A 24,286-nucleotide genomic window follows, 5' to 3' on the forward strand; every position below is an offset into this window, starting at 1 on the left:
TCTCTCCTGAGGATTCCTTGTGCCCTGTGGGGAATGATGCTGGGGACCCAGAGATGGGTCAGGCCTGGGCCCTTGAGCGAGGACACACGGGACACGGGGACATTAGGGAATGGGATCTAGGCTCTAATGGAGATAGCACAGGGCATGCGGAATGTGCACAGCAGGCATTGACCCAGGCTGGGGGCATGGGGTTGTCAGAGAAGGCTTCCTGGATTCCTGGAGGAGGAGAGCCAACTTGTAGGTAGAACCTGCTATTCCTTTTTTTATTTTTTTTTAAGATTTTTTTATTTTATTTATTCGGGGGGGGGGGCAGAGACACAGGCAGAGGGAGAAGCAGGCATCATACAGAGAGCTCGACGACGTGGGACTCGATCCAGGGTCTCCAGGATCACGCCCTGGGCTGAAGGCGGCGCTAAACCGCTGCGCCACCGGGGCTGCGCGGAACCTGCTATTCCGGTCAGTCTTGTCAATCTCTCCCTACTCGTATCTCGGGCTCCTTCATTGTCACCAGTCTCTAAAAAGTTCCAGGTCTTTCTCGTTATTTCTCCCCACCTCAGGGGTTGGCTGCCCTTAACAATGACCACAAACTGCGTGGCTTAAGAAAAACAGAAACTGATTCTCTCACAGTTCCGGAGGCCAGAAGTCCCAAGTCAAGGTGTCAGCAGGGCCGCAGTCCCTCTGAAGACTCTAGGAGAGGATCCTTCCCTGCATCTCGCAGCTTCTGGTGGCTCCTGATGTTCCTTGACTTGTGGCTGAATCACGCCAGCCAGTCTCTCTCTGCCTCTGTCGTCACATTGTCATCTCGAATCCCCCTCCGCCTTTCTCTCATAAGGTCGCTTGTCATTGGACAAGCCAGATACTGAGTGCAGGATGATCCGATTTCATGGTCATACCGCAGCTACACCTGCAAAGACCTTTTTTTTTTTTTTTTTCCTAGATTAGGTCCTACTCAGGTTCTGGGCACCTTTTTGGGGGGGTTTGGATGAGTCACTTCCATCTCTGTCCAGCCTCAGTGTTCTATCTGTATAATGGGGCTCATCCTAACCCCACCACCTCCTGGGGCCACTTTGATGGTTGAAGCAAAAGCCTATAGAGCACCTGGCACCTAGGAAATACTGATCAGGACGGTGCCCTTTCTTCCTGATTTATTTCTCCACCAGAGCGGGGTCCCTCCACCACTCTTCCTCAATATGCTCCCCGCTTCTCCTCACAGATGCCTCCATCATGTTTTCTCTCATCCCTCTTTGCTCTGTTTCCCTCCCTTGCCCCACCACTTCCTGTAGAACTCTGGGCAGGTCAGCTATGCCCTCTGACACTTGGTTTCCTCATCTGTAAAACGGGATAACAGTCTCTCCCTCATCAGAAGATGACACGCGTGAGTTCACAGAGAGTGCTCCAACTTTGCCTGGTATACACTGGGTGGTTTACGTGCCGGCTCTTATTACTGTAATTAATAATGATCATAATGATGTTATTGCTGCTGTTTTCTTTGTCTGGCCTCTTTTTCCTGTTTCCATGGTGCCTCCCTCTCCAAATGTTACTGCATTTCTGAATAAGTGTCCCACTGACCTGTAAGCATCATGGGTCTGTAAGGGCTCATCTCTCCCCATTGTTCTGTCTCCCTCTTCTCCCCCAACTGTGATTTTTTTTAAAAAGTAAAATCTTGAGGGGCACCTGGGTGGCTCAGTTGTTGAGCGTCTGCCTTCAGCCCAGGTTGTGATCCCAAAGTCCTGGGATCAGGTCTGCATCAGGCTTTCTGCAGGGAGCCTGCTTCTCTCTCTGCCTATGTCTCTGCCTCTCTCTGTGTGTCTCTCATGAATAAATAAATAAAATCTTTTAGAAAAGGTAAAATCTTGATTTTTTTCATATTTATTTATTTATTTGAGAGAGAGAGAGCATGGTGAGGGAAGGGGGCATGGGCGAGGGAGAAATAGAGAGAGAATCCCAAGATGACTTTCCATTGAGCATGGACCCCAATACGGGGCTCGATGGGGGGCTTGATCCCAAGACCCTGAGATCATGACCCTAGCAGAAACCAAGAGTAGGGTGCTCGACCGACTGCGCCCCCCAGGCCCCCTCCCCACCTGTGATGGTTTTAAAACAAGCCCACAAATTCTCTGATAACTCTTCTCTTCAAGAGGAGGAGCCTAATGGCTTTCCCTTTGACTGTGAGCTATACTTAGTGACTCACTTCTGAGGAAGAGAATAAAACAGAAGTAACAGTGTGTGACTGGAGATTAGGTCATACAAGACATTTCTCTCTCTCTTTTTTTTAATTTTTATTTATTTATGATAGTCACAGAGAGAGAGAGAGAGAGAGAGAGAGGCAGAGACATAGGCAGAGGGAGAAGCAGGCTCCATGCACCAGGAGCCCGATGTGGGACTCGATCCCGGGTCTCCAGGATCGTGCCCTGGGCCAAAGGCAGGCGCCAAACCGTTGCTCCACCCAGGGATCCCTCCCTCTCCCTCTCTCTCTCTCTCTCTCTAACCAGTCACTCTGGGGAAGTCAGCAGCCATACTGTGAGGTCACACCAGTGCCCCTATAGCCCTCAAGAGAGGCACAGTGGTGAGGAGCTGAGGCTTCCTAGTGACCATCACGTAGGTCAGCTCAGAAGTGACTGCCCACCCCCAGCTGAACCTTCAGATGACTGCACCCTGGCCTAGGGCCCAACTGGACCCTCATGAGAGGCCCCAAGCCGAACACCCCAGCTAAGCCACTCCCAAACTCCAAATACTTAGACACCTGTTTGTTTCTCAAAGCCACTGAGTTTGGGGGTAATTTGCTATGCGGCAATGGCTAAGTAACAAATTACCTTTCTTGTGTTTTCTGTCTCCATTTCTTTTTTTTTTTTTTAAGATTTTATTTATTTATTCATGATAGACACACACACACAGAGAGAGAGAGAGAGAGAGAGAGAGAGAGGCAGAGACACAGGCAGAGGGAGAAGCAGGCTCCATGCCAAGAGCTCGATGCAGGACTCGATCCAGGGACTCCAGGATCTTGCCCTGGGCCAAAGGCAGGCGCTAAACCGCTGAGCCACCCAGGGATCCCCAATCTCTCCATTTCTGATTCTCTTTGTGTGTCTCTGTCCCCTCCATCTCTAGGGCCTCTGAATGTCTGTTCTCAATTCTCTATCTGAATGCCTGTCTTCCTGACTCTACTCTCTGCCTTGATGTCACTTGGTCTGTTTCTGGGCCTCCCTCCCTCTCTCTGGGTCTGGGGTCTCTGCCATCTGCCCCTCTCTGGTGATCTCTCTTTCTCTGCATGAGCAACTCTACTCAGAGGTGGGCGTGTGTGTGTGTGTGTGTGTGTGTGTGTGTGTGTGTGTGTCTGCCTCTTTCTCTGTCTCTCTTTGGCATTTGCTGTCTCTCTCTGTCTTTGGATCTCTTTTGGGCTTCTGTCTCTCTCCACTCCCACCCCCAACCCCCTTGCCTGCCAGCTTGTTCTTCCATCTCTGACCAGCTGGGTGGGTGTCTTTGCTGCTATGGCTTAAGTGTGTGTCTCTGTAGTTCTCTCCGCCTCCATCAGTATATATATTTCTCTCACTCTACCTGTATCTCTGTGTGTGTGTGTCTCTGTCTCTCTCTCCTTCTCCCCCTTTCCCTACCCCCCATCTCCAGCAGGCTCCCTCCCTCCATGTCACCCCGTATCCGTCTCAGGCTTCCTTTCCATGCTAAGCCTCTGCAGTTCTCCGACCTCACCTCCGGCTCTCGCCTCGGCCTCCCCGGCTCCTCCTCCCGGCTCGGTCCCTCTCCAGGTCTCTGCCTCCCCCTCCTGGTCAGCTGCGCGCACCGCACCCCGGTCTCCCAGGGGGATCCCTCGGCCGGGTTAAGGCAGCCCCCAGCCGAGGCCCACTGGAGCCTTTGGCGGGGGCTGCAGGCCCCGGTGCAGGTTCCAACCCGAGTCCCCACGAGCTGGGGGACCCCGGATCCTCCGGCGCCCGCGGCCCCGAGCACCGAGACTTCGGAGGACTCTCCCAGCTCCACCTTAAGCGCCCCCCCTTCCCCCTTCTGCGGAGGATGGGAACTGCCAGCTTCGGGCCCCAGGTGTCCGGGCCACCTCCCACCCCCATCCCCACCCCCACGCCCCTGGCCCCGGCACAGCTGGAAGCTGGGGATCAGCTCCTAGCGACCCCTCCATCCTGCCCCCTGGGCACCCCCTACACACACACACACACACACACACACACCCCAGTCCGAGGAGTGTTTGCTGCTGTGAGATCACCCGCCCCCCCCAACAACAACGACAAAAAAATTAAATAACACCCAGAGAGAGATCAGAGAGGGAGGGGGAGGAGGGAGCAGGGACGAAGGAAGAGAGAGACGAGAAACAGGAGAGGCAGAAGAGGAGGAGGTGGGGAGACTGGGCGAGAAAGAAGCTGGAGACGAGGGAGACCGAGAGGAGGAGAGAGAAGCAGGATGGAGACATGGGGTTAGGTGGCTCAGGGGAGCTGGGAGAAAAGAGAGAGAAGAGGGGGTGTGGATTAGAAGCCAGGAGGTAACCCCGGGGAGAAGCAGGAGGCAGAGAGAGGAGTAGGAAGATCCAGAGGTAGAGGGAGATTGGAAGGTTGGGGAAACCAGGAGCGAAAGGAGGAAAGGCACAGAGAGCAGATCTGGGGGGGTCTCCGTCCCCACTGCTTCAGTGTTTGGGGAACGGGACTCCCTGTAGGGAGGAGAGGCAGGCTGGAAGTCCTGGAAGGAGAGGGTCCCACAGAGGGGGTTAGGAGGAGCTGAGACGGGGGGGCCAGGACATTGGGAAGGAGTCGCTCAGACCTCCCCAGGATGGGGGCTGCCGCTCGTCTGAGCGCCCCTCGAGCGCTGGTACTCTGGGCCGCACTGGGGGCGGCAGGTAAGGCCTGGGGTGGGGGGGTGGTTGGGGCAGGAACCCCTGAGGGAGCGGTGGGGGTGGGGTGCCAAGGAGAGGGGTTCAGGCTGCTCTCTCCCCAGCTCACATTGGACCTGCACCTGACCCCGAGGACTGGTGGAGCTACAAGGATAATCTCCAGGGAAACTTCGTGCCAGGTGCAGCCAGGGTGGGGACCCAGGAGTCGGGGCTGTCGGGTGCCTCCTTCCTCAGACCCAAGAGTCCCAGCCCCTTCCTTTCTTCCTCCCTCCCTCCAGAGTGGGGCCCAGCCTGTGAACCCCAGCGGCTCACCATGGGACATTATTTATGCGCATTTCAAGTAGTGAGTGGGAGTGAGTGGAAGGAAGGAGTGTGGGGGAGCAAGAGAGTGTGAGTGCGGGTTTGCAGGGAAGTAGGCAGGTAGGACTGGCTGCTGCTGGCAACCAGAGGTTCCGTGGCCGGGTCCCCAGCCTTGCCCAGCCCTCTCTTGCAACTCCTCTTCCCAATACATTCATTATCCAGCTGTGGGACAAGGGAGACTGAAAGAACTACAACTCCCATGGGCTCTGACGCAGGCAGGCAGTGGATGTGTAGGCTGGCTGTCCTCAGGCCTGCTGGGAGTTGTAGTTCCTTTTTCCCAATGACTTAATTGAAGACAGATTTGAGCAAGGAGGGTGCTAGATGGTCTTTGGAAACTCCTCCAAGATCTTCTACGGCCCAAGGTTCTGGATCCCAGCCCCCTCCTCCCTCAGACCCAGGAGTCCCCATCCCCTGCCCTTCCTCTCCTGAGATCCGGGACCCCAAAACACAGCCTTTTCAGGGGTTCCCAGTTTGGGGATCCAGTCCCTGTTTCTGACTCCCTTTCCTCCCTGCCCTACTCTTGCCTCCAGGGCCTCCCTTCTGGGGCCTAGTGAATGCAGCCTGGAGTCTGTGTGCTGTGGGGAAGCGACAGAGCCCCGTGGATGTGGAGCTGAAGAGGGTCCTTTACGACCCCTTTCTGCCTCCACTGAGACTGAGCACTGGGGGAGAGAAGGTAAGGCGCCTGGTGGGAGGGGTCACCGAATCCCCTAGGGGTGGGCATGAGTGGGGGTGGGGTGTTGAGGTGGCAGGCCCGCCTAGGGCACAGAGGGGTGCACACTGGGTGGAAAGGAGGCTGCTTAGACTCTAAAAGGGATCACCTGTTCTTCCCTCCCCCAAACATGGCTCCCTCGTTTTTCCCATGTTGGCAAAAGCAATGGTAACACAGACTGTTCCCCGTGCCAGGTGCAGTTTTAAAAGCTTGATAATCTTGATAATCTTGCTAATTCTCCCAACCACCCTATGAGGTGAATGCGATTATTCACTTTATTTTAAGGATGCAGAAACTGTGGCACAGAGAGATTGAGGTACTTGTCTGAGGTCACACAGCTAGAGTGCCAGCACTGGGATTCAAACCCAGGCGGTGTGGTCCTAGCATCCATGCTCTTGCCCACTTTGTAATACCATTTCCTTTAAGAGCTGGGACCACTCTTCATTCAGCTGCCCCCACCAAAAGCCAGGGAGCTATTCCCAACCTGTTCTTGCCCTCATTCCCATGGCTAGTCTGGGCCCTTTTTAGTCTCCCTGCTAAATATCATTTAGATCTTTTCAGTTTGTGTCTTCTCTGCTGCCCCCACCATCACCTTGCATCTGGACTGGTGCCATAGCTTGCTAGCTGGCCTGGTTCTCTGCCTACTGCAATCCACTCTCTACCCCACAGCCAGAGAGATGTTTAAAAGCACAAATCAGATCACACCACTCTCCTGCTCAAAAACCTATTAGGATAAGTAACACTAGCAAACAGTTATACAGCAAGTACCACGTGCCCGGCACTGTGCCAAGTGTGAGATATATAGATATATACTATTATTTAAATAAAAATACAAAACATCCCATCATTGCCCACAAGGCCGTGGACCATCTGGCTCCTATCACCTCTCCTTTGCTCACCAGGTACTGGTTCCACTGGCCCCTTCACTACTACTGAAACAGGCTACCTCAGGGCCCTTGCACTTGCTGTTTCCTCTTCCTGGAATGCCCTTCTCCCTGCTCTTTGCAACGAATTCCTACTTATCCTTTAGGTCTCCACTCAAACATCACTTTCTCACCAAGGCCTCTCCTCACCCTACCAACCCACACCCCAATCAAGGCTGGGTTTCCCATCATGCCTTCTCAGAGCTCTCAGTTCTTCCCCGCATAAGCATAAGATGTAATTAATTAAGCAGTTTCTTATATGATTCATTATTTATTGTCTGCCCTCTGCTCCATTAGGACACAAATATCATGAGGCCTGGGGTTTTTGTCTACTTGTTCATTGCTCTCTTCCTGGCATCCATGGCACACAGTAGCAGCTCAATAAATATTTGTTAGTCGAATAAATTCACCGATATTGAGCACCTATATGGGCTAGAACAGAGCCTGGAAAGTCATTGGTGTTCAAATTATGCTGAATTATTAAATAATTGTTGGAAGCAGGAAATGTACCAGTGAGACACAGGAGGGAAAAGATCTCTCTTTGTCCCTGTGACGGCTTCCTCCTCTCCTGCAGCTCCGGGGAACACTGTACAACACCGGCCGCCATGTCTCCTTCCTGCCTGCGCCCCGGCCCGTGGTCAATGTGTCTGGGGGTCCCCTCCTCTATAGCCACCGACTCAGTGAACTGCGACTGCTATTTGGAGCACGTGACGGAGCTGGCTCTGAACACCAGATCAACCACCAGGGCTTCTCTGCTGAGGTGGTGGCCACTGGCCTCTGACCCTTGACCTCACCCTGAGTTGATCCAATTCCTCCCACCTCACCTTTCTCTTCATGTCTCACCCCCTCCTCCTTCACAGAACTGCCCCCCAAGCACTAATCTTTAATCTGACTTGGGACCCCAAGGTCCCAGAGCTGCACCCCTTCTCTCCTCCCTTTCTGCTGGGGGACCCCACTCTGTGCTCCCCTTCCAGGTGCAGCTCATCCACTTCAACCAAGAACTCTATGGGAACCTCAGCGCTGCCTCCCGGGGCCCCAATGGCCTGGCCATTCTCAGCCTCTTTGTCAATGTGAGCCCAGGCAAGATTGGGAGGGAGCAAGTGGCTGAGTGCCTGGAATTGGGTCTGGGGGAGGTCCTGGGGGAGGAAGGGATTGGGGTCCTGGACTTCTGGATTCCTACCTCCTCACCTTGTACCGCCACACAGGTGGCTGGCAGCTCAAACCCCTTCCTCAGCCGCCTCCTTAACCGTGACACCATCACCCGCATCTCCTACAAGAGTAAGTCCCTGGTGCATTGGGCTGTTGGGGGTGGGGTGGGGTGGTGGGGGTGGGAGGGTAGGAGGAGCAGTGTGTGCAGAGGAGAGGAGGTCAGGAGGGGTCTTGCTATTCACTCTAGCCCATTATTCCCGCAGATGATGCCTACTTTCTTCAAGACCTGAGCCTGGAGCTCCTGTTCCCCGAATCCTTTGGCTTCATCACTTATCAGGGGTCACTCAGCACCCCGCCCTGCTCAGAGACTGTCACCTGGATCCTCATTGACCGGGCCCTCAATATCACCTCCCTCCAGGTGACCCGCTGTCTGCCCCCTCCAGGCCGGCTAACCCATTCCCTGGCCTGGGCATTCCCCTCTAGGCCCTACCTACCCTCCTTCCTCCTTGCAGATCTGACTGCTAGGAGGCTCACACAACCTTTGGGGGTGGGCTGGGGCCAAGTAAGACCCCGCCTACCCGCTCCAGGGGCGGGGCCGCCTCTCTGACGATTCGCTAGGACTCTTCGTGATTCACTCTCAGTTTCCCACTCCCTTCCGCGGCAGATGCACTCCCTGAGACTCCTGAGCCAGAATCCTCCGTCCCAGATCTTCCAGAGCCTCAGCGGTAACGGCCGGCCCCTGCAGCCCTTGGCCCACAGGGCACTGAGGGGCAACAGGGACCCCCGGCACCCCGAGAGGCGCTGCCGAGGCCCCAACTACCGCCTGCATGGTATGCTCGGGTCTCCACCACCACCACCACCCCCCCCCGCACGTCTTGGTCTAACCCGCCTCTGTGTCTCCCCTTCTTTTCTCAATATGATACAGTCCTGCCCACCCCTTTGCCGTTTCTGTAAGGTCCAGCCTCCTGATCTCGCACTCGCTCTCCCTTCTACGTTTGTGTCAACATGGTACGGTCCACCTCCCCGCCACAGACCGTAGCTGGTCCGTGATTTGTCCCTCTTCACCGCTTGCAACTTGCAACTTGGTATATAACCCGAGATCCCTGGCTCCTCCCGCCCCACGGGCCGTGCTTTCCATTACTAGGGTTTTCCAAAGTGGTACAGCCCGGATCCTTTCCCGGTTTCCATGTGGTACGATCTCAAGCTGTTCCATAACCCGACACACACCCCCTTCCTGAAAATCAACGTGGTACAACCCCCTTCCCTCTCCACTGCCTAGCCTGTGCGGTTCGACCCTGCGATCTCTGGGCCACCACTCTAGCTTCTCTGCGGGGTTTAGCCCTGACCCCTACCCCCACCCCCATGAGTACCTTCCTGCAGTTCCGTGTGATGCTGAAGCTGGACGTCCCCATTCAACCCTCCTGCTGCCTCCTGTTGGTTAAACCCAGCGCGGGTCCAGAACCTGACCCGTTTCCCCCAACTTCTCGACTTGGTACCTTCCGGCTTCCCCCTCCGCAGCCTCCCCGTGGTAGAGCCCACCGCGGCCCAGCCCCCGCCTCCCTGCAAACCCCCTGCAGGGAGCCCTAAACTAACGATCCGCTACCGGTGTCGTCTGTCTTACAGTGGATGGTGCCCCCCATGGTCGCTGAGACTCCCCGTCGAGGATTGCGCCCGTCCTCTCCAAGTCTCCCCACACGGGGAGGGGAGTTACCCCCAAAACAAAGCTATTAAAGGGACAGAATACTTCCTGTTTCTTAGTGGTCTGATTCTAGGCGCGGCGGGGAAACATGGGTACTGAAGAACAGCAGCCTGCTTCTAGAAACCAGTCTCCCTCTTCCTAAACCGCCCCGCTCGGTGTTTCGGCTTCCTGTTTCCCAAAACCGACATTTCGGTTGGCGGCTCCTTTAAGCGGCGCCTCTTTTCACTCCCCCAACTCCCCTCCCCGCCCGGCAGCACGCGCGGAGCCATGTGCTTCCCCCTCCCGCCTGCCTCATTGGCCCGAACTGGGTCAGGGTCCCGCCCCCAGTGCAGTCTCCCATTGGGCAAATGTAGGTCAGGGTCCCGCCTCTCACCTAAAGGCACGGCCACTTCACGCCCTGAGCCCCTCACGCGCCCTCCCGAGCCCTGGAGGATCCGGGGGTCCCATTGGCCGTGCGTCTCGAAGGGTCAGGACGCGATTGGCCCGCGCTTTCAGCCGGAGGGAGGCACGCGGCTGGGGTGCTTAGCCCAAGAGGCTGGCAGGGGCCGAGGGGAGGGGTGCGCGCTGTGGCGTCGGGTGTTTTGGTTTGGCTTTTTTTTTTTTTTTTTTTTTCCGCGAAAGAAGTTTGCGTTGGCCACGCCTCAAGGCGGCCGCCTCCTCTTGCCCCCTCCCCCGCCCTCCGCGCACACCTCTTGGTGCAGATTGCAAAGCGCCTTCCGCTGAGAGAGCTGCAGATTTTGCAAGAGCCAGGCTCGCCCACCTTGTAGAAGGAGCGCCTGGTGTCCCCTTGAACTCTGAGTAGCAAAGAGCCGGCTGCCTGGTTTTGATCAAGCCTCTCACTCGGACTGCATGATCTCCTGGGACCCTCTTGAGTTGCACGTTTCTGCACCGAGGACTGCAAATCCCCGTCACCCCTAGGATTTGCAGTGTTCTGGATACTGGAGGCTTGCAAGCTCCGCTCGCCCGCCCCTGGGTAGGCACTCGCCCGAACCACAGGAGTGTGCCGCTGACTGGCAAGCCAGCTCTTCGCCTCTCCATGAGCCCGTGAGCCTGCGGGCAGGTGCCCGGTGATGGCGCGGCCGGTGAGCGACAGGGCCCCGGCTTCCCTGCTGCTGGGCGGCCCAGCCGGGGCCCCCCCTGGCGGGGGAGCGCTGCTTGGGCTGCGGAGCCTTCTGCAGGGGACCAGCAAACCCAAAGAGCCAGCCAGCTGTGAGTTCTAGCCCCCATCTATCCCAACCCGGACACCCTACTCCCATAGGGATTCAAGTGTTGAGGGGGGTGGGGGACTGGTGGCTCCCTCCTACGAGCGGAGAGTCCATCCTTTACCCGTCATCTACCCGATTACAAAGGTGTTCAGGCCCCTAAGTCCCTCAGCACCCAGGATCCAAAAGTACAGGCGCTCAAGCCCGTCCACCAGGAAGACCCAAGGAGTCCCCCCAAAGTCCTCTTTTCCGAGGACACAAGAGTCTGGGCTCCAGCCCCCGCTTCCTCTGGATTCTGAGAGTCTGGACCCCTGGGGTCCAGGGAGGAGGGAGGGGGTGTGTCGGATGCTCACACGGTAGTGACACGGGCTTGGGCGGGGCCTCCTGGGGTCACATGGAGTCTAGGGATGAGGAATGTGCCCCAGGAATAGAGCCCCTTCCTGCCCCTTACATAGTGTGGGGGTGGGGAGAAGAGATTCCTGTGAGCAAGGGGGTTAGACTACAGAGAAGTCTCACCTGCCCAACCCTCCACCTACCTCTGTCTGAACTTCCGTCCCCCTTCTGTGTCTCTATCCCTTCCCTGGTCTGTGTCCTCTCCTTGTCTGGGTCTCTATCCTCCACTCTTTCTGAGTCTCGGTACCCGTCTCTCTCTCTGTGGCGCCCCTTTCTGTGCTTTCTCTCTGGGTCTCTTTTCCTCTCTTGAGTCTCTGTCTCTTCTTTTGGGGTCCTTGCCTTCCCACTCTTATCTCTGCCTCTCCCCCGCCTGTCCGTCTTGCTCTGGATCTCCGTCGTGTGGGTCTCTATCTCCCCTTTCTTCGCGTCTCTCTGTCTCGGGGGTCTCTTCTCCATCTCTTCCTTCCCACCCCGCAGGTCTCCTGAAGGAAAAGGAGCGCAAGGCGGCTCCGCCAACAGCCACGGTCCCCGGGCCAGGCCTGGAGACGGCGGGCCCGGCGGATGCCCCAGCTGGGGCGGCGGTGGGCGGCGGGTCCCCGCGGGGGCGCCCGGGGGCCCCGCCAGGCCCGGGTCTGTTGGCGCCGCTGCTGTGGGAGCGGACGCTGCCGTTCGGCGACGTGGAGTACGTGGACCTGGACGCGTTCTTGCTGGAGCACGGGCTCCCGCCCAGCCCGCCGCCGCCCGGGGGCCCATCACCGGCGCCCTCGCCCGTGCGCACGCCCGCACCCTCCCCGGGGCCCGGTTCCTGCGGCTCAGCTTCCCCTCGTTCCTCCCCGGGGCACGCCCCCACCCGGGCTGCCCTCGGGGCCGCGGGCGGCCACCGCGCAGGTGCGACGGCGGGGGCGGGGCAGGGCCCTGGTGGGGCGGGGCTTGGGCTTTAGGGGCGGGGCTGTACAGCACTTGGGGCCGGGAGCGTGGGGCTGGGGTTGTGCGCCCAAGTTCTGGGGCCTCTAGGCGCAAGAGATGCTGGGAGAGGAGTCTGGATTCTCTGCTTCCTAATGCGTCAGGGACTGGGTCTCCTGGATCCATTGGAGATGGGGGCCTTGGGATCCCAAATTACAGGAAGTCTGCCCAGTGGGGCGGTAGTGTGGACTTTTCTGTGGAACGTGGAGACAGAGGGTGGGGACACTCGATTACTGGGGAGTGAACTGCGCTCCAGATTCTGGGCCTGGAATCTGTGGACTGGGGAAGAACTGTAACCCCTAGGCCCTCTACAGGGAAGAAAGCAAGGTCTGGGCACAGACTTATTTCACTGGGATCTAAGAGACTGGCAGCCCTAGTTGCTGGGTCCTCCAGTGGAGAAGAGCTAGGACCCGGGGTCGCGGAGTCCTCTAGATGGAATCTAGAAGGTTGGGGATCTTCAAACTGGGTCTTCCGTTGGGGCAACGACCGCGAGCCTCCTATGTTCCTGGGAGAGGAGGGGCCTGGGATCACAGAATCATGTATATCCCAGTGGCGAGGGAGAAGGTCAAGGGGACCGTTTCAGCGTGTTCCCCAGAGAGCAGGAGGGCCTGTATCTTTGGAGGTTGAGGTTTGACCTGAGACCCCAGGGAGAAGGAAAAGTGTGCGCCCTCGGGCACTTGGGGGTCTCCACGGGCGGACTGCAGGTTGGGGAATTCCTGGACACACCAGCCCCTGGCGCGGCCTTAGGCCAGAAGCAGGGCCCTTCCCTTCCAGGCCGCACATTCCCGCGCCACGTGAGTCCTCCCCTCCCTCCTCCTTGCTTCTCGCTTCGCGCACGCGCGGTCACGCGGAGGGGGCGGGGCCTGGAGAACTAGAGGGCGCCCGTGGCGGCAGGGGGGGCGGGGCGGGAAAGCAGGCACCCGCACGTGACAGGCCCTGAACCTGTGTCCTCAGCTGGCCCCGGCTTGCTCGCTCTTAAAGGCACAGGCCCTCCCTGTCCCTTCTCTTGAACCAACTTCCCCCAGGCCTCAGTCGTTTCTGCTTTTCTTCCCTAACTCTTCAGGGCCAGGAGCTCTTACACGGCTCACCTGAAATCTTTTCAGTGCACTGGATTTCTTTTTCCTGAACAGCCTGGGGTCTAGGCTTTGGTCATGGATTCAGTAAGCAGGATTCAGGCTAGATAATGAGAAAGAAGTAACTGCCAATCTGAAGGCCTGAGGTTTAGACCAGGCTCGTGTGTTATTTAGGGTAGGTCAGTTATAATTGGGCCTGTTTCCCTATTTGTAAAAATGGAATTGGTTCCTTGATTTCTAAGCACCTTTGTAGCTTACAGAACCTGCGTATTTTATATTAGAGAGGTTGATCTCTGGTGGGCTTTGTGGTAGGCTTCATAAGGGCCTTTCTTGTGGTAGAAAAGAGCAGGGGGTAGCCTCTGTGAAACACCCCCTCCCTCCATAAATCCACATTCAGGTGGCACATTCTGTTTCCCCAAGGCCTGACCTCTCGGGACACACCCAGCCCCGTGGACCCAGACACCGTGGAGGTGCTGATGACATTTGAACCAGACCCGGCCGATTTAGCCCTGTCAAGCATTCCTGGCCATGAGACCTTTGACCCTCGGAGACATCGCTTCTCAGAGGAGGAACTTAAGCCCCAGCCCATCATGAAGAAGGCCCGGAAGATCCAGGTGCCAGAGGAGCAGAAGGTAAGCATTGCCAGATGTAGGATCAAGGTGTGGCCTTTATAGGTCCCTTAGCCAGGGATGGCCCTTTCCTCACAGACAAGCCTGGGCTTCTCACTTTGGTTTTAGCTCTCAGGTTCTCTTAACCTACAGCCAAGAATGGGATGTCCATAGCCATGGGCTTGAGGGGGCCGAGGTTTGGGCTTGAGATTTACAAAGATGGTATCACTGGGGGATGCAGACTCAGCCAGCCCTGCTTGGACCCACCAGTATAGGCTTGGAGCTGTGACCAGGCCCTGTTGCCAAGGACAGCATCCCTTAGCAGCATGGTATCGGTCTGTTTCTTTTGAGCCACTTGTCAGGCTGGGGCTGATCTTTTTTTTTTTTTTTTAATTTTTTTTAAATTTTTATTTATTTATGATAGTTACAGAGAGAGAGAGAGAGAGAGAGGCAGAGACACAGGCAGAGGGAGAAGCAGGCTCCATGCACCGGGAGCCCGACGTGGGACTCGATCCCGGGTCCCCAGGATCGCGCCCTGGGCCAAAGGCAGGCGCCAAACCGCTGCGCCACCCAGGGATCCCTGGGGCTGATCTTTTGATCTCTGATTTGGGGCATCTTTCCTGGTGCTTGCATCTATGTAGGATGCAGACTTTGCCAGCCCCTCTGGGTCTTGTTTCTCATTGGTGAGAGGCCTCAAGTTCTCTCTAGCAGCCAGAGCCACATTCTGATTTGGAGCTGTGACCACATCTTTCTGGCATCCTGCCTTTGCCAACTCTGGGGTCTCCCCTAGTAAGGGGTGCCAGGGGTTCTCTCACCAGACTTCACCATGCCCTTGTGTAAGACACAGCTACCCGAAGCACTGAGGACTGGCTTGTCAACCCAGTCTAGACCAGTGGTTTCTCCTGTCACAGGGCCGGGACTCGATTTACCTTAGTAAGCAAAAACTAGGCTTTTGTGAAATGGGGGTGGGAGGAGAGCATCTGTTGGAGCTCTGGGTGGTCCTTGTTACTAAGGAGTGGTCCTCCTCCACAGCCAAATTCTACAACTGGGGAACCTAAGGGTAATGGTCTAGGGAGGTCTCAGGATAGGCCCTTTTACTAAGGGACAGCTCTTCTAGCAACCCAGGCTGTTGGGGAGAAGGCAGCTGTTTGGCCTCTATTCAAGGCCAGAGGGTCAGAGACTGGCTGCAGTTATTGGGACCACTTAGACCTTACTTTTGTTTGCTGAAGAAGGATGGAGTTACCTTGACAACCAGGTCAAAGGGCCCCAGCCCTGGATTTGTGGGACCCTAAACCCCATTGCTAGGGATCCTAAGCTTTCCTTAGCAACCAGGATCTGAGAAGGTGGTGCAAAGAGTGGTGCTTTTTTTCCTGGGAAAAGCCCTCAGACCCTGCAGGCCCTGTTGCTAGGGAACAAGCATCCTTAGCAACCAGGAGCTAACTGTAGGTCCTTGTCAAGCCAGGGTTTGTTTGCACAGTGGAGACTTGAAGCCCAGTTGCTTGAAGTGGGGAGAACTATCTCTCACCTTAGTTGTTGCCAGGGGCCTGCTCTCCTTGGCAACCATACCCTTGGGTACCCATCCTAGGAAAGACCTGGTATCTTTTGGTACCCAGTGCTGGGCAAGAAGCACACCCGGGGTGGGGTGGGGGGTCTCTTCGATGCTGCCTGGTCCTTGAAGGCACAAGGAAAGCTGCTTCTCCTGGTCCTTCTGGTCCTTAGTGCTTTCTCAAACCCTACCCTCAGGACGAGAAGTATTGGAGCCGACGGTACAAGAATAACGAGGCAGCCAAGAGGTCCCGAGATGCCCGGCGGCTCAAGGAGAACCAGATCTCGGTACGGGCGGCCTTCCTGGAGAAGGAGAACGCCCTGCTGAGGCAGGAAGTGGTGGCTGTGCGCCAAGAGCTGTCCCACTACCGCGCCGTGCTGTCCCGCTACCAGGCCCAGCACGGATCCCTGTGAGGCCGTCCCCCATCCCTGCCAGGCAGCCTCGCTCAGACTTGTGCCCTGACGCCCTCTTCCCTCCCCACCCTGTGGCCCACGGGCCGGCCAGCTGAGTGCCCCAGGAACGTGATGATGCAGATAAATACATTTATATTTTTAAGAAAAAGCGAGCCTCCCCCCTCCCTCGCGGGGGCGGGGAGGGTCCTGTGTGTGTGCCCCTGCCACTTCGGGGACCCCATCCTCCCACCGCCTCCGTTAATGCGTCCTGAATAAATCTTGAGAACCCCAGAGCCAGCTGTTGTGGGGGAGGAGGCAGCTCCCTGGCCCCAGTTCAAGGCCATTGGGTCACGCTGGCCGCGGTCTGTGGGCAGGTCTGGGCTTTGGTCCATAAAAGGCAGGAGCCACTGGAAGCGGCCAGAATTGGATCCCCTCCCACGGGCTGCCAGATGCAGAAGGGGCGACGGTCTGAGAGGAATGAAGCGACTGCCTTTATTGCATAGACCTTTTCAATTGCTTTGAAGATTGGGGTCAGGGGACGCACAAGAGACAGAAGACAAGAGAAACGAGTTTCCCCGCCCCCACTGGTGCGGGGGGAGGTGAAGGGACATTAGTGCAAATCCGAGTCGGCCCCGGGGAACCTGCCCCTCCTGGGCTGATTGGCCAGTTAAGTGGAGGCACCGGAGTGGATAGGGCGAGACCCGGGTCCTGACTGGCCAATTAACTAAGGCTTCCCCAGCCCGTACATGCCAGGGCCCGTCATCGGACAGCGCGTAAGGCAGTCTCCGCCCTCAGCGGACCTGGCCTCCCACGAGCCAGAAGCGAGGGTCTAGACCGAGTCCCGCCCTCATTGGTCAGGCACTACCCTCGGGGCCAGCCCATTTGTCGGTGATCGGGATGACCCCGACCCCCAGGAATTCGGGCCACACTCTAACCAACATTATCTATGGTCCCTTGGGAGCGGGCACAATCCTGAGACGGGTCCCTGTGTGTGGGGCCTTCGTCCTAACTCCTAGCAGCTAGGCCTCCGCCCCTAGGTCAGGCTCCGCCTCCTTGGAATGTAGGCCCCGCCCCCGGCGGGCTGCAAGCTTTGAGAGGTTCAAGGCTCCCGACCTGGGCAGCCCGGAGGCCCGGTGAGCAGTGTACCCAGGCCTGGATGCATCTGCGCCTGCAGTGGCCCATACTCCACCTGCTCTCCGTCCACAGTGAGCACGCCCCGAGGCGTGAGAGGCTCGAGGCGGAAGGCACGGGCCGCGGCATAGCCCAGCTGCGGACAGCCCAGGTTGAAGTGGCTCCCTCGCTCCATGGCCAGAAAAAGGCGCAGCAGCGCAGCTCGCGAGATGCCGCCCCGCACCCAGCACAGGTGCACCAGGCCGTCGTCAAAGCGCGCGTGGGGAGCTGCCACCAGATCAGCCCCCAGGTGGCTGGGTGAGATGGCCAACATAAGCACAAAGTCCCCCTCCAGCGTCACCCAGCCTGGGGGGAGGGGGGTGCCCAGAGGAGGGAGCAGGTGGTCAGGTGGGCCCCCAGTAGAGATCGCTTCCGGGGCATCAGGGGTGGGAGGTGGGAGCCCAGAGGAGGCTGGCATTTCTGGAACCCCCTCGGTGATGGGGGACAATAAAGCTGCCTTAGGGGAACTAGGTGGTGAGGGCAGCAGTGGGTCTGGGGACAGTGGGGCATCCCCAGCCCCACCCCAGTCCCCAGCCAACTCTGGGCCCCCACCGTTGAGAGACAGGATGGGCAGGGGCTCAGGTGAGCCAGGGGAGGTCAGGGCAGGCTGGGGCATGGGCAGTGGCAGGGGCAGGTCAGATACCGAGCGATGCAGGGGTGAGTGTGCCACGGGTGGGGCTGGGGCCGGGGCTGGGGCCAGAGTCAGCTCTGACTTGGCACGGGGCAGGCCGTGAGCAGGGGTGGGTGAGGCAGGTTCCACAGCGGCAGGGAGGTAGGAGAGGCGTCCGCGGTATGTGTGCAGGTTGGCAAGGCCCAGCACCGTGCCCAGTGTGAAGCGGGCACTGCCCAGGGCCCTGAAGCGCTCGCTCTGGATGTCCACATCTGACACGAAGCCCCAGGCCACGGACAGGAAGGAGAAACAGCGGGAACCCGAGGCCAGTGTCACAGAGAGCAGATCCAGCGGGCGGCTGCCACCCCGGCAGAGGAGCAGTGAGCAGTTGAGCAGCAGGTCGACACCCAGGGCAGGTTCAAACCTTCATAGACAGAGACGGATGGACACAGTGGGAAAGAGTAAACGGGGTCACGTGAGAGACACAGTGCAAGGTGGTAGAAGACACGGAAAGGTGGGGCTGCAGACAGCAAGGGGACCAGGCCACCCACAGCCTGGAGCCCACCCACAGCCATTTGGCCACCTTCGAATGGACCCTTCTTACCAAGCCAGGTTCCCTGTCAGTTCTTTCATCTATAAGCATTTTGCCACCTGTGTGCCAGGCACAGTTCTAGGTACTAGGGATATAGCTGGAAACGGATAGGCAAAACGGGGGGGGGGGTGCGGGTGCGGTGTGGGAGCATCCAGTCAAGACAGATCCACTTGGACTGGGATGGAGGACTGCGGACTGCCTGGGGGACATGTGGGGACAGAAGTGCCACGTAGCAGGAGGGCTCACCCTTCCCCTTACAGTACAAGGCTCCCCAAGAAGGGACCCCCACCTACCCCCCATGCTGGTTCACAGCTCCAGCCAGGGCATTGCCTGAGCCACAGGGGAGAATGCCCACAGGTGTCTTCACAGCTTCTTCCCAATCAGGGCGGCCTAGGAGCCCGTTCAGCACCTGCAGGGCGGGACACCAGCCACCTGGGTCCTGGTCCCAGTGCCAGCCTCCAGAGTCCCCCAGGATAGGCAGGTTGCCCCTGCCCTACCTCAAACAGCAGCCCGTCTCCTGAGACTGTCACGATGCCGTCCCACTCACTCAGGTTCAGTCCCTGAACCAGCTCCCGGGCGTGGTTCTGCCGTTCTAATGTGGGGAAACAGCAGGTGAGCCAGGCTGTTCCCCTCTGCTCCACCACCACTCCCCAAGACTCAGAACTCAGGAGTCCTAGCCCCTCACTGCCCCACCCCTCTAGCCCCTCCTTCCATCTTGACCTGGAACTTACCTGTCTGGATGAGGTTGAAGGACAGCCCGGCTTCAGAGATCATGGGCAGCACGTGGTTCTTACACCACTGCCAGGCCAGACCCCGCCCCCCGAAGGGATTGACCAGTAGAAACAATCGGGGTGGCCTTGGCAGAAGCTCAGGGGTTATTTCTGCAAAGAGAGGGCAAGGAGTATAGAGGCCACCGACCCAGGTTCCTCACCTCAGAGCAGCAACTGCAAACAGCCCCTAATGGAGCTGGTGGGGGGCTGGCACTGGGGCCTGCTGGGAATTCACAGGGTTTCTTTTTCCTCCCAGCCTTCAGGTGTTGGGGCTCAGGTGTGCAGCCCCGCCCCTCCCTCCCAGGGGCCAGAGACCAAGGCAGGGCTTGGGTGTCTAATCCCAATGCCCTTTGGACCCCCGTGTGGGAGGAGGAAGGAGGGCTGTGGTTTCCACTTTATTCTCAAACACCTGGAATTCAGGATCAGGTTACTCCACTGTGCAAGGCTCCCTCATTATCACTATCCCTTAGGGCCCCCAGCCAGCCAGCAGGATCCTGAAAGACCAAGGGAGGCTCACCAGATGGGGACCCTTGAACCTTTACCTTCCTGTGACAACTGAGGAGCCTGAGTGGGGGAGCCTCTGCCCCCAAAGCCTTCTCTGCCCACCGCCCCCCACCCCCCAGCCAAGAAGCTGGATTAGGTGCCACCTCTGGGATCCTGGGATGCCCTAGGGGACCTCTGAGTGCCTGTCACTCTGGGTGGTGACTAATCATGTCTGTCTGCTGCTCTCACCAGACAGGGAGCCTCTGACTCATCTGTGGTCAGGGCCCATGGAAGGGGGAGGGGACACAGACAAAAATCTATGAGAGCAGCAGACACAAATCATTTTTCTCTGCCTGTGGTTTTTCTTCCTTCTGTAGCCCGTCCCTGTGTGTATATCACTCTTTCAGTACAGACCAAGAGAGACACATCACAGACAAACACACAGTAGAGAAGAGACAGAGATGTCCACAGAGGAAAATCCACAGAGACACCAAGGTGGCCCTAGGACAGAGTGGCTGCATAGTGCCTCACCCCCATCCCCAGGCAGTGGCACTCCACGGAGCAGACACATGAGGGCAGTGGCCCAGCGCTGGGCCTCAGCGCGGTTCTCCTCGTAGGTGGCTGCCCCGTCGGCCCGAAAGGTGCGAGGGGCTCTGCGCCGGCCCCCAAGCCGGCCCCCGCGCCGGCCCTGCGGGTAGGTGTAGATGCAGAAGTAGGCTGCTGAGTCTGAGAGGCTGCGGCTCCGAAGGGTGCAGCAGCCAGACACCTCGGCCAACAGGACCAAGCCGCCCCGGGGCCGGGCTTCAGGCTTCGGACGCAGCCGCTGTATGTGCAGGGCCTGTGGTGTGAGAGTGAGGGCGAAGCGGGAGCCGCGGGCTGGGTAGGAGCCAAACTCGCCATGCAGGAGCGGGGTGCTGGCGGCCAATGGTGGCGGCGGTGGGGGGGCCATGGCCTCGGCCCTGTCCAGGGCGCTTCTAGGCCTGTGGCCCCAGCTCCAGGTCAGCTCCTGGTCTGGCCTCTGTGGGGAGGGAGGAGGGCAGGAGTCAGAGTCCAGGACCCCTGCGGCAGGTAGAGAAAAGCAGGGGCAGGGCCAGTGGACAGGAGATAACAAGGGGTGGTGACAGGCGAGATGGGAGTGTCAGAGACAGAAGGCTCAGACGAGTGTGGGGAGATCCTGGGGACACAGGGTATAAGTCTTTTGTATAGAAAGGCCAGCATCCTGGAGGGTGGACAGCCAGGCATGCAAACGTTCATTCATTTATTCCCCAAATAATCACTCAGGACCTTCTACGTGCCAATCACAGTACCAGGCCCAGCAAAGACAGCAGAGAACAAAAAAGACAAAAAAATCCCTGCCTTTGTAGAGTTTGTATTCTCATGGGAGAACAGAAAAACAAGAGAAATTAGTAAAATATACAGTGTGTTGGATAATTAGGGCTTCAGAGGAGAATGAGGCAGAGGAGAGAGATCTGGATGGTGGAAATATGGAAAGACCAAGAACACAACACACACACACACACACACACACACACACACGTGGGAGGTCATCTCCAGACGGAGAAAGTGACACCAGAGAGACACCCAGACACAAAGAAAGAGAAGGATGGAGTCTAAGAGCCAGAAAAACTCCAAAAGGAGACAACAGCTTTGATGAGATGAAACCCAGGATGATGAGAGATACTCAGTAGAGTCAGAGTTTAGGGGCGCCAGAAGGTCCTCTGAGGGTCAGGAAGACAAAGGACTGAGCAGAGAGGAGGGGCAGGAGGGAGGAGGTGTAGACAGCTGGAGAGACCAAGAAAGGGATAGGATGAAAGGAACTAAGGAGTCACAGAGCTAAAGGAGCCGCATGCAGGCGCCTGCGAGGGAGAGGGGCCGACACTGGACCCGGAGCACTGACCTGGGCGTCTGGCCGCCTGCTCTCCAGGGAGGGGATGGGAGCCGGGCCTGAGGTCCCCTCCCCAGAGGCCATCCCCCTGCCCTCTGCCCAGCTTCTGCCTCCTCCCTGCTCACCTTTGTTCCCCACCGCCCCGCCCACCCAGCTGCCTGCCAGTCCTGCCCCTCACCTTCCCCGGACTAGAGCTGCCCCAGACGCACCTCCATCTGTGGACTCACCCTCAGGAGTCACCTCTGCCCCCTGCCCTGGGCAGCTCCCTCGGGGCCCCGCCCCTAAACTTGCACTGAGCAGCGCCCCCATCCCTGAGCTGCAATCAGGCTTAGATAGAGTCCTAGATCTCCTCCAGTCCTGGGCCTGAGGCTCTGTCCCCTAGGTCCGCAAGTCTCTGGCCTGGTCCCCCAGAACTGGGCCTGCTTCGCCATTCAAAGATCCCCCTCCCCACCGCTCCCAGTCCATAGGCCTGAGTCTCTGTCTCCGGTTCCTCCGGTCCCGGTCCTCCATCCCCATCCCATTTCCAGAACCCAGTCCCAGACCTGGGTTTCCATTCCTGGATCCCTCAGTCCCGGTTCTGGTTCTCCATCTCCATCCCACACCCCTGGTACCCCAGTCCCGGCCTGCGTCTCCGTTCCTCTTGGTCCCGCGGTCCCCCAGACTCGGGTCCCTGACCCTACCCCCGCACCCTCCTCACACGCCAAGTCCTCCTCCAGGCGGCCCCTCAAGTCAGCACCAACCGCCCCCATCAGACCCGGGGGGGGGAGGGTGTGAGTCCGCTCAGCCAATGGCTGCGCGGCCGGCCTGAGCCGCGCCAGTGAGGGCGCGCGGGGGGCGGGGCCAGCAGCTCGCGAGCGTGGCTCAGGGGCCAGCCGAGGGAGAGCTTGAGAACTGGGCGGGGCATCGCGCTTCGCGAGATCAGCTGCCATAGTAAGTGAGGGCACACGCGCAGCAGAGGCGGCGTCACGACCCCACAAGCCAGCGCCGCTGACGCCATCTTTGTGGAGGGCAGGCGGTAGGTGGGCCCGATCCATTGAGTTTTTGAAAGAGAAGAAGCAGGAGGGAGGAGATCATCACCTGCAGATACTGACCCTAACACAGGTAACCAAGGACCAGAGCTATGCAAAGGGAGTTAGTAAAAGAGACCCAGAAAAGCAGAATCAGAGGCAGTAAGAGACTTAGAGAGAGTGCTGCCTGTTTTTTGGATACTTACAGAAAGCCCTGAGAAAAACAGAGATACGTATGCAAAGACACAAAGACAATAGAATTGAGAATATGCAAGGTTAAGGATTCAAGAAAACCCAGAAAATGATGGACACAGACACAGGGACAGATATTTCTGACAGGGAAACTGGGGAGGAGAGGCTCATTAATTCACCAACTATTTACCTTGGACTCAACCCAGAGTGGAGGCAGCATGACATGGACATCTGCCCAGTGAATGACCCAGTAACATGGCAAAACAGAAACAAGGAGCAAGATGGGGAGAAACGGTATCTGAGAGGGACTTCAAGGCAGGGGTAGGGGAGGAAGACAATGCTGGAGGAGCAGAGGCTAAGAGGAAGTGAGCCCAAGAGAATGCAAAAATGTGGGCAGAGAGAGACAGAGAGAGGCAAAGACATGGTAAAGTGCAAAGAAAGCAAGGCAAGAATAATATCTGGAGAGCAAGAAACAGAACCATAGAGAGATACATTCAGGAGGAGACAGGGACAGTATTTGCTAGAAAGGGATGACTGGTGGAAGTTCTTTGATCGTCAAACAATGTACCTTGTGTTTGACCCCGAGTAGCAACAGCACCGAATAATACATGCCAAAGAAAGACCCAGAGCAGGGGGTGGGAGTGGGGACAGAAACCCAGGAAGACGGGAGAAAACAGGGAAATGCACACCTTACATTTGGGAGAAAGAAAGGCGGGCAAAGAGGCTGGGATTCAGAGACAGAGACCAAGTCACCAAGGCAAGGGAAGAGAGGAGGAGGAAACTGTGTCCCGTGGTGCAGTGATCTTAGCTTTCGATGGACCCTTACCTGATTCCGCTGCTCCTCTGCTTCAAGGCGTCCATTCATCTGCTGGTCCTCTGCTGTGCTCCGGCATGAGCAGGACACTGGTCCTGGGCGGGAAGCCGTGGGAGGGCCGTATGGGCAAGGAGTCAGGCCTCACAGTCCGGCCCAGCCTTTGGCTCTGTGGAGGACAGGTGAGTAAGTAGCAGCATCAGGGGAAGGCTGCAGACCCGGCTGGATGTGCTGGAAGCCAAAGGGGCAGGGCTTCTCTGAGGAAGGAGAAAAGAGGGGACAGGTCAGCTTCGTCACTGCCCTGGCCAGTCCATCTGGTCCTACCCAAGAAGGGCTAAAACAACAGGAGCGGAGGCTACCTTGTTTTGAGCACTTTATGTGCAAAGCATTGTTCAAAGCACCCTTACTAACTTATGTAATGCTGGAAAACAAGTGTCAAGCCTGTTATCCCCTTTTGGCAGATAAGGAAAGTAAGGCACACAGAGATTAAATGACTTGCCCAAGGTCACGCTCTTGTTAGTAATTAGCATGGCCGGATTTGGGATCTGGATACAGCTGACAAGACCCCCATCTCACCATCTTTCTATGTCAGAGCGTATCACCCGAATCTCCAGGTTCCCTCTCTTTCTAGGTCTCCCTGTCATGCCCTGGGTCTCCATCGCCGGCGGGGGTTGGGGGGGCATCCCTCGCGTCTCTGTCCACTCCCGCTCTGGGCCTCCAGTCCTCCTTCCCTCTGAATCTTTATCCCCCAAGTCTTCCCTTCTCTTTCAGGAGGCTTTTACCCATTCCCTCTCCACCCCCATACCCCAAGGCTGGGGCTTCGGTGTGCCTCCTCCGCATTCCAGTACCGTGTAAAGCCCTCACATGGAGCCCGCGGGGCCACTCGAATCTCCTGCAGGGAAAAGC

At 57.7% G+C, this 24,286-nt stretch overlaps 3 protein-coding genes across 8 annotated transcripts; 2 read left to right on the forward strand and 1 right to left on the reverse strand.

Moving 5' to 3' along the window:
• The first annotated feature begins 4,090 nt into the window (after positions 1-4,090).
• CA11 (carbonic anhydrase 11) lies at positions 4,091-9,736 on the forward strand. Of its 2 annotated transcripts, XR_007402229.1 has the most exons (10): positions 4,091-4,849; positions 4,948-5,022; positions 5,734-5,876; positions 7,410-7,595; positions 7,810-7,905; positions 8,041-8,113; positions 8,248-8,402; positions 8,649-8,814; positions 8,910-9,476; positions 9,608-9,736. XR_007402229.1 is itself a non-coding variant. In XM_025424407.3 (9 exons), exons 1-9 carry the CDS (start codon positions 4,783-4,785, stop codon positions 9,631-9,633), a joined length of 987 nt encoding a protein of 328 aa, XP_025280192.1. In that variant the 5' UTR covers positions 4,091-4,782; the 3' UTR covers positions 9,634-9,736. The 2 variants fall into 2 exon arrangements, 1 of the variants encoding a protein (XP_025280192.1); XM_025424407.3 differs by lacking the exon at positions 8,910-9,476.
• Positions 9,737-10,040: 304 nt separating this feature from the next.
• Positions 10,041-16,151, forward strand: LOC112645199 (D-box binding PAR bZIP transcription factor). The gene is made up of 4 exons (XM_025424408.3): positions 10,041-10,892; positions 11,756-12,166; positions 13,735-13,946; positions 15,666-16,151. Exons 1-4 carry the CDS (start codon positions 10,754-10,756, stop codon positions 15,879-15,881), a joined length of 978 nt encoding a protein of 325 aa, XP_025280193.1. The 5' UTR covers positions 10,041-10,753; the 3' UTR covers positions 15,882-16,151.
• Positions 16,152-16,329: 178 nt separating this feature from the next.
• Positions 16,330-23,536, reverse strand: SPHK2 (sphingosine kinase 2). 5 transcript variants are annotated; one of them, XM_025424400.3, is made up of 6 exons: positions 23,396-23,536; positions 20,017-20,503; positions 18,964-19,113; positions 18,730-18,824; positions 18,526-18,641; positions 16,330-18,064 (listed from the first exon to the last, which is right to left on the reverse strand). In XM_025424400.3, the coding sequence occupies exons 1-6, from the start codon at positions 23,432-23,434 to the stop codon at positions 16,960-16,962; spliced, it is 1,992 nt and encodes a 663-aa protein (XP_025280185.1). In that variant the 5' UTR covers positions 23,435-23,536; the 3' UTR covers positions 16,330-16,959. The 5 variants fall into 5 exon arrangements, with proteins under 5 accessions (XP_025280185.1, XP_025280189.1, XP_025280188.1 ...); XM_025424404.1 differs by lacking the exon at positions 23,396-23,536 and adding an exon at positions 22,068-22,192; XM_025424403.3 differs by lacking the exon at positions 23,396-23,536 and adding an exon at positions 21,913-22,051.
• Between the last annotated feature and the right edge of the window lie 750 nt (positions 23,537-24,286).

Source organism: Canis lupus, chromosome 1 (assembly GCF_003254725.2).
Source record: "Canis lupus dingo isolate Sandy chromosome 1, ASM325472v2, whole genome shotgun sequence".
NCBI lineage: Eukaryota > Metazoa > Chordata > Mammalia > Carnivora > Canidae > Canis > Canis lupus.

Excerpts from the sequence above, each read along its gene's own strand:
- CA11 (XM_025424407.3), top strand. The coding sequence starts at position 4,783 with ATGGGGGCTGCCGCTCGTCTGAGCGCCCCTCGAGCGCTGGTACTCTGG. Across the intron at positions 4,850-4,947 it reads GGCCGCACTGGGGGCGGCAG|CTCACATTGGACCTGCACCT; the intron begins GTAAGGCCTGGG and ends CTCTCTCCCCAG. Across the intron at positions 8,114-8,247 it reads CACCCGCATCTCCTACAAGA|ATGATGCCTACTTTCTTCAA; the intron begins GTAAGTCCCTGG and ends TTATTCCCGCAG.
- LOC112645199 (XM_025424408.3), top strand. The coding sequence starts at position 10,754 with ATGGCGCGGCCGGTGAGCGACAGGGCCCCGGCTTCCCTGCTGCTGGGC. Across the intron at positions 10,893-11,755 it reads ACCCAAAGAGCCAGCCAGCT|GTCTCCTGAAGGAAAAGGAG; the intron begins GTGAGTTCTAGC and ends CCCACCCCGCAG. Across the intron at positions 12,167-13,734 it reads CGCGGGCGGCCACCGCGCAG|GCCTGACCTCTCGGGACACA; the intron begins GTGCGACGGCGG and ends TGTTTCCCCAAG.
- SPHK2 (XM_025424396.3), bottom strand. The coding sequence starts at position 21,454 with ATGGCCTCTGGGGAGGGGACCTCAGGCCCGGCTCCCATCCCCTCCCTG. Across the intron at positions 20,504-21,382 it reads GCAGGCGGCCAGACGCCCAG|AGGCCAGACCAGGAGCTGAC; the intron begins GTCAGTGCTCCG and ends CCCTCCCCACAG. Across the intron at positions 18,065-18,525 it reads GCTGTGAACCAGCATGGGGG|GTTTGAACCTGCCCTGGGTG; the intron begins GTAGGTGGGGGT and ends CTGTCTATGAAG.